Source organism: Hordeum vulgare, chromosome 6H, assembly GCF_904849725.1.
Source record: "Hordeum vulgare subsp. vulgare chromosome 6H, MorexV3_pseudomolecules_assembly, whole genome shotgun sequence".
NCBI classification, from domain to species: Eukaryota; Viridiplantae; Streptophyta; class Magnoliopsida; order Poales; family Poaceae; genus Hordeum; species Hordeum vulgare.
In genome coordinates, this window is record NC_058523.1 from 358,190,780 (window position 1) to 358,198,716 (window position 7,937).

Genomic DNA, 7,937 nt, shown 5'->3' on the forward strand with positions numbered 1-7,937 from the left:
CATTTCATCCTTTGTTTTTACCTTGTTGTTCCCACAACTGGTGCAAGGGCACCAAACTCCACCATGTCCTGTGTGCCTGGCAAATGCTACTTCCAAGAACTGATTTGTCTTTGTAATCCATTCTGGAAGCACATCCCCTCCACTCAGTCGTCCACTATACATCCACTCACGATCCTCCATCTGATGTGTTTTTCATTGACCAAGTAGTTTCAACCAGTATTAGTTCAATTAATTACAACTATTCAGTTTTTACGGCATGAACTCAAAACTACCTAATAGGTAAGGATGGGTCCTAATCCCACCCGAGGATGTGTAGGTTGGCTTCGCTTTCATGCCCTACTCCGATCCGACACAGAATTTTGGCAGCGCCTCCCCGCTGTTCTCCAAATACACGTCTCAATGCAAAGAGTTGCATATTTATAAATAATGTAACTTTTTCGAACGGGAGACGCATAGGTAACGCGACTAGCTAGCTACATGATTTACATATATATAAATCCTTTGAGGCAAATTATTCTTACCCTCGAAGTGTGCTCGGCAATGGTTATCCCTCCAGCAAAAAGCCTTGCAACGACCCTTCCAATGTCAAATTGATGTGTGTCCTACAATAAAGTGAAAACTAGAATCAAACATAATTCACATGCACAAACCAAAACACAACATATTCTATAGTTCCTTAATAAGTCGTTCTTCGTTTATTTGCCACCCGACATGTTTGATAATTATCCATGTTCCTCGTGTTATATCATCCATAGTTACTATTACTTCAAAATTAAACTAACCCAAGAAATTATTAGCAAGACAAAATTCCAAATGGCTTTTTTTGATGTAATTCTCAAACAAATCAGATTTTCTGTTGTTTTCTCTTGCACCACCTTTCAAACACCTTTGTCAAACTATAATGTAAGAATCTATAACCTTTCAAACATTTCAGGTTGTTTTCTGTTGCACCACCAACAACAAATGAATCTCTGATTTTAAATCACCTAAAACTTGACACCACTTCATAGCATATCTGCATATCCACCTTAGCTACATAGATACATGCACCACCGAAAATGAACCTTCCACCTCAAATAATGCTAGGAGGAGCACCTTGCTGCTGGAGGAAAACCTTCTAGCACCTTGCTGCTGGAGGAGCCTAGTCTGTGAGCACCTTGCACCTTGCTGCTGGAGGAGCCTAGTCTATCTGCAAAAACAGAAACACCCAGTCAGAGAGATAAGAGAGAGAGATATAGGGAGAGAGAGAGACTTACCAGTGCAGAGAAGATGGCGCGGCAGCCGTGGCCCGGTGACCTCAACCCTGGCGGGCGGCGGGGGGAGCTGGTGGAGGGGACATGGTGAGGGTGCCGGTGCAGGTGACGGTGCAGGGGCCTGTGGAGGGGGCCGGTGGAGGGGGTCGGTGCAGGGGAGGTGGAGGGGGTCGGTGGAGGGGGGCGATGCAGGGGAGGTGGATCGGGCCGATAGACGGGGCTGTAGGAGGGGGCTGGTGGAGGTGGCCGGTGCAGGAGGGGGCTGGTGGAGGGGGCCGGTGGAGGGGGCGGTGGAGGGGGCCGGTGGAGGGGCGGTGGAGTGGGTCGGCGCAGGGGCAACGGAGGGGGCCGGTGGAGGGGCGGTGGAGGAGGCCGACTCAGGGGCGATGGAGGGGACCGACGGAGGGGGCCGACGCAGGGGCGGTGGAGGGGAGCTCGGGTGGGGAGCTCCGGTGCAGGGGCAGTGGAGGGATCTGCTGCGCGAGGTGGAGGGGAGAGGTGACTGAGCGCAGCGATTTGAAAAAAAAGCGTGGTCTATTTTGGAGAGAGCGCGCGTGATATTTGGCTAACTCCCGCGTTTTCTGTACATGGAGTAAGCCGGGAGAAAAATTGTAAGCCGAGTGCCCTATGACATGTACACACGGCTTACACATGAAAATATGTTCATGTGTGTGCAAATTCGTGTTTAACTTCCATGACATTCATCTGGTATGGTATTTAATGACTTCAAATTCACATCATAGTTTTTTTATTGACATGACGAAGAAATACCTAGAGCAATACTGTAAGGTTTTTAGATTACTATTAAGGCATTACGTATAGTGCCAAATTTTATTTCTTTGACATACTTCAAGAAAATAAAAATGTTGGTTGCACTAAATCTAATCTTGAAACTTTGGCAGGAATAAAATCGGTTTCTTTATGGCTCTGAACCATATGATGTCCTATGTGATGTATTTGTGACATGGGTATGCCTTGTGCAGTCGTGGGAGGGGCAGCCCCAGTCCTCAGGATCAGGCACGACGTCATCACATGCCCCTTGTAGGGTGTCGTAAAAGTTTGGACGCGGTCCGGGTGGGCCTTACCCGACGCCGTTTGTAAACTACACCACCTTCGAGGTAGTCTCTTGGTATCGAGAGGCAACGTGTCACGTTTCTGAAGGAAGTGTCGGTCATGTTGCTCCGTTTGCATCGAAACTCCTCGTGCTCTCAGAGGAGGCCATCGAATGACACGTGTCAGGCCCACGCATTTTTCTGACCCGCCTACAATATTTGAGACATTTATTGCAATTCTAGGGTTTCCGTGTCCGAAATTGCAGATCTGCAAGGCGACACATGAAATCATGCCCAGAAGAAGCATGGAAAATCCTATGTGATGTATTTGTGACATGGGTATGACTTGTGCAGTCGTGGGAGGGGCAGCCCCAGCCATCGGGGGTACGGAATCACTTGGGTGACATGCCACATCAAACCGTTTGAAGCCTTGGAAAATGGTACGATGCCAGACATCCTTAGGATCAGGCACGACGTCATCACATGCCCCTTGTACGGTGTCGTAAAAGTTTGGACACGGTCTGGGTGGGGCTTACCCGAGGCCGCTTGTAAACTGCACCATCTTCGAGGTATTCTCTTGGTATCGAGAGGGAACGTGTCACGTTTGTGAAGGAAGTGTTGGTCATGTTGCTCCGTTGGCATCAAAACTCTTCATGCTCTCAGAGGAGGACATTGAATGACACGTGTGAGGCCCCCGCATTTTTCAGACCCGACTACAATATTTGAGACATTTATTGCAATTCTAGGGTTTCAGTGTCGGAAATTGCAGATCTGCAAGCCGACACATGAAATCATGCCCAGAAGAAGCATGGAAAATCCTATGTGATGTATTTGTGACATGGCTATGCCTTGTGCAGTCATGGGACGGGCATCCCCAGCCATCGGGGGTACGAAATCACTTGGGTGACATGCCTCATCAAACCGTTTGAAGCCTCGGAAAATGGTACGATGCCAGAAATCCTCAGGATCAGGCACGACGTCATCACATGCCCCTTGTAGGGTGTCGTAAAAGTTTGGACGCGTTCTGGGTGGGGCTTACCCGAGGCCGCTTGTAAACTGCACCATCTTCGAGGTATTCTCTTGGTATCGAGACGGAACGTGTCACGTTTGTGAAGGAAGTGTTGGTCATGTTGCTCCGTTGGCATCGAAACTCCTCGTGCTCTCAGATGAGGCCATCGAATGACACGTGTCAGGCCCGTGCATTTTTCAGACCCGACTACAATACTTGAGACATTTATTGCAATTCTAGGGTTTCAGTGTCAGAAATTGAAGATCTGCAAGGCGACACATGAAATCATGCCCAGAAGAAGCATGGAAAATCCTATGTGATGTATTTGTGACATGGGTATGACTTGTGCAGGCATGGGAGGGGCAGCCCCAGCCATCGGGGGTACGAAATCACTTTGGTGACATACCACATCAAACCGTTTGAAGCCTCGGAAAATGGTACGATGCCAGAAATCCTCAGGATCAGGCACGACGTCATCACATGCCCTTTGTAGGGTGTCGTAAAAGTTTGGACGCGGTCTAGGTGGGCCTTACCCGAGGCCGCTTGTAAACTGCACCATCTTCGAGGTAGTCTCCTGGTATCGAGAGGGAACGTTTCACGTTTGTGAAGGAAGTGTTGGTCATGTTGCTCCGTTGGCATCAAAACTCCTCGTGCTCTCAGAGGAGGCTATCGAATGACACGTGTGAGGCCCCCGCATTTTTCAGACCCGACTACAATATTTGAGACATTTATTGCAATTCTAGGGTTTCAGTGTCGGAAATTGCAGATCTGCAAGCTGACACATGAAATCATGCCCAGAAGAAGCATGGAAAATCCTATGTGATGTATTTGTGACATGGCTATGCCTTGTGCAGTCATGGGACGGGCATCCCCAGCCATCGGGGGTACGAAATCACTTGGGTGACATGCCTCATCAAACCGTTTGAAGCCTCGAAAAATGGTATGATGCGAGACATCCTTAGGATCAGGCACGACGTCATCACATGCCCCTTGTATAGTGTCATAAAAGTTTGGACGCGGTCTGGGTGGGGCTTACCCGAGGCCGCTTGTAAACTGCGCCATCTTCGAGGTAGTCTCTTGGTATCGAGAGGGAACGTGTCATGTTTGTGAAGGAAGTGTGGGTCATGTTGCTCCGTGGCATCGAAACTCCTCGTGCTCTCAGAGGAGGCCATCGAATGACACGTGTCAGGCCCCCGCATTTTTCTGACCCGCCTACAATGTTGAGACATTTATTGCAATTCTAGGGTTTCAGTGTTGGAAATTGCAGATCTGCGAGGCGACACATGAAATCATGCCCAGAAGAAGCATGGAAAACCTATGTGATGTATTTGTGACATGGGTATGCTTTGTGCAGTCGTGGGAGGGGCAGCCCCAGCCATTGGGGGTACGAAATCACTTGGGTGAAATGCCTCATCAAACCGTTTGAAGCCTCGGAAAATGGTACGATGCCAGACATCCTTAGGATCAGGCACGACGTCATCACATGCCCCTTGTACGGTGTCGTAAAAGTTTGGACACGGTGTGGGTGGGGCTTACCCGAGGTCGCTTGTAAACTGCACCATCTTCGAGGTATTCTCTTGGTATCGAGAGGGAACGTGTCACGTTTGTGAAGGAGGTGTTGGTCATGTTGCTCCGTTGGCATCGAAACTCCTCGTGCTCTCAGAGGAGGCCATCGAATGACACGTGTCAGGCCCATGCATTTTTCTGACCCGACTACAATACTGGAGACATTTATTGCAATTCTAGGGTTTCAGTGTCGAAAATTGCAGATCTGCCAGGCCACACATGAAATCATGCCCAGAAGAAGCATGGAAAATCCTATGTGATGTATTTGTGACATGGGTATGCCTTGTGCAGGCGTGGCAGGGGCAGCCCCAGCCATCGGGGGTACGAAATCACTTTGGTGACATGCCTCATCAAACCGTTTGAAGCCTCGGAAAATGGTACGATGCCAGAAATCCTCAGGATCAGGCACGACGTCATCACATGCCCCTTGTAGGGTGTCGTAAAAGTTTGGACACGGTCTGGGTGGGGCTTACCGGAGGCCGCTTGTAAACTGCACCATCTTTGAGTTATTCTCTTGGTATCGAGAGGGAACGTGTCACGTTTGTGAAGGAAGTGTTGGTCATGTTGCTCCGTTGGCATCGAAACTCCTCGTGCTCTCAAAGGAGGCCATCGAATGAGACGTGTCAGGCCCGTGCATTTTTCTGACCCGACTACAATATGTGAGATATTTATTGCAATTCTAGGGTTTCAGTGTCGGAAATTGCAGATCTGCAAGCCGACACATGAAATCATGCCCAGAAGAAGCATGGAAAATCCTATGTGATGTATCTGTGACATGGGTATGCCTTGTGCAGGCGTGGGAGGGGCAGCCCCAGCCATCAGGGATACGAAATCACTTGGGTGACATGCCTCATCAAACCGTTTGAAGCCTCGGAAAAGGGTAGGATGCCAGAAATCCTTAGGATAAGGCACGACGTCATCACATGCCCCTTGTAGGGTGTCGCAAAAGTTTGGGCACGTTCTGGGTGGGCCCACAACTATTTGAGACATTTATTGCATTTCTTGGGTTTTGGTGATCTTTCTACCCTCCCTCACACGGTCTATAGCCGACATGAGAGACATTCCTGTGGTAAAATGAATAAATAAATAACATTCAGGGATTAAAGATAAATGCAAGGGAAATCACTTTAGAACTTTTTTGAATTTGAAAATCTATAAAATATAAACCGAGTGCTTTTGCAGAACACACGGCATATAGTGTGTAAGCCGTGTCTACTTGCCAAGCACACGGCGTATACTATGTGTAAGCCGTGTGTACTTGTGAAGCACACGGCTTATAGTGTGTGTAAGCCGTGTGTACTTGTCAAGCACATGGCTTATTGCTCAAGCCGTGACGGCGTCGTCAAACACCGCTGTTGTAGACACGTGGCAGGTACCTTTACCGGATGACACGCTATAAGCCGAGTGCTTTCTTCATATATACCGTGTGAAAACTATAAGCCGAGAGCTTTTTCTGGATACTCGGCTTATATGATAGCATAAGCCGAGTGCATTGTTTTTACCGGATGTTTTTCCTTGTATACACGACTTATATTTAAATAAGCCGAGTACTCGAAAAAAAAACACGACTTATAGCTTGCGGTAAAACGTGATTTTCCTGTAGTGATACATGCAAGGGAAGTCTTTATTCGATCTCATTCCTAGTTACAAGGGGTCGAGTCCGCCGCGGCATGTGTAGGCGCGTGCATGAAGACACTCTCGAGGGGAGTTCTACAACCTTGCGTTTTTTTCCATAGGATGAATCAAGCAATTAAGGAAAAAAAAATATGTCTAGAGATCGTATCATGTATTATACAGAAATACACCCGGGAGGATATGGTACCTATCACGTACTACTGTGCTAGCTATGGGTTGCGTTCATAAGGCAAGTCTGGAACTTGCCGGTTCTAACTTTCACCGTATGATGGTCAACTCACCAAGAGCACCTAGGTGAACGGCTGCAGCGCTTGTAGAGCGTGTAATCTACCTAGGTGTCTAGGATAACATCGTACCTAATAACTTCCACCACCGGCTTCTCCCGCCAGAGAGACGGGTTGCTCCGCCACCGGCGTCGGCGGAGTACACCATGCTCATCCATGTCGATATGGTCGAGGACTGGATGCCGCCCTCTCCGCGCTCCTCTCACTCCGCCCAGAGCGGCCTTCCGTCGTCCGGCTCCGACGACGACGACACTCCCTTCCCGGTGGTGGCCCCTGCATCTTGGACGATGGATGTTGAGGACGGCCAGAGGAATGATCGGCTGCATCGCCTGGCTCGTGCCCCGGTTGCCAGCATGGGATGCCGTGGTGAGCCTCGGGGTGGCCGGTCGAGGGACCGCGACGACGAGGGAGGGCCGGGTGCAGGCGGGCGTAGGTCCTCGAAGGACGTCCTCCTTCGTCGCGGCGACTCGCGTGCTCCACCTCGCGCTGCGCCTCCGCAGCGCTGTCGCAGCCTATCCCCGCCTGCCAGGCGCGGATCGAGGGAGTCCTCGGGCCGTCGCTCGGGGGCTGGGAGGGCCACCGCGTCGGCGAGATGCCAGTCGAGGCCGCGCCAAACTATCCCTACCCCTTCAGGGGCTGCCAGGGACACCGGCTCCGACACCGCGGCCACCCAGCCCGCCCCCGTCGCGAGGAGCAGCATCAGCGGAAAAGACCCGGTCGAGGATTTCTTCAGGACGGCGAAGAAGCCCACCATCGCCTCTGTCATCGTCGACGGCCTGGCGGCCGACGTCCACATCGCCGCAGAGGCAGCGGTTGCAGCCTCTCTCGAGTTCGACGAGGCCCCTCTAGTCAAAGTCTCCTGCGAGGCAGTGCAACTGGACGCATTCAGTCCGACGCTGTCGGCTGCAGTCTCTGACCTGGGCCAGTTCCACAGAGCCACTCCATCGCCGGCTAACACCATGGAGGTCCAGCTCGGGGCGGTCACGGGACGCGTCAGACAGTTGGATATCTGAGAGGCCGTCGCTAGGCCTGAGTCGCGGGGCCTCTTCCGAACGACCAAGCAGCCGCTGATCGGCACTACCCCCGCGCGCCGTCCGGCGGCGCCGCCAAAGACTAGGGCCACCTCTACCCCGACTCG

At 50.9% G+C, this 7,937-nt stretch overlaps 1 protein-coding gene across 1 annotated transcript; it reads left to right on the forward strand.

Annotated features, from left to right (window-relative positions):
• Positions 1–6,955: 6,955 nt before the first annotated feature.
• On the forward strand, positions 6,956–7,648 carry LOC123405488. The gene has a single exon (XM_045099156.1). The coding sequence runs from the start codon at positions 6,956–6,958 to the stop codon at positions 7,646–7,648; it is 693 nt and encodes a 230-aa protein (XP_044955091.1).
• The last annotated feature ends 289 nt before the right edge of the window (positions 7,649–7,937 follow it).

What these genes read in the sequence shown, in the direction of transcription:
- LOC123405488 (XM_045099156.1), top strand. Translation starts at nt 6,956, where the DNA reads ATGTCGATATGGTCGAGGACTGGATGCCGCCCTCTCCGCGCTCCTCTC.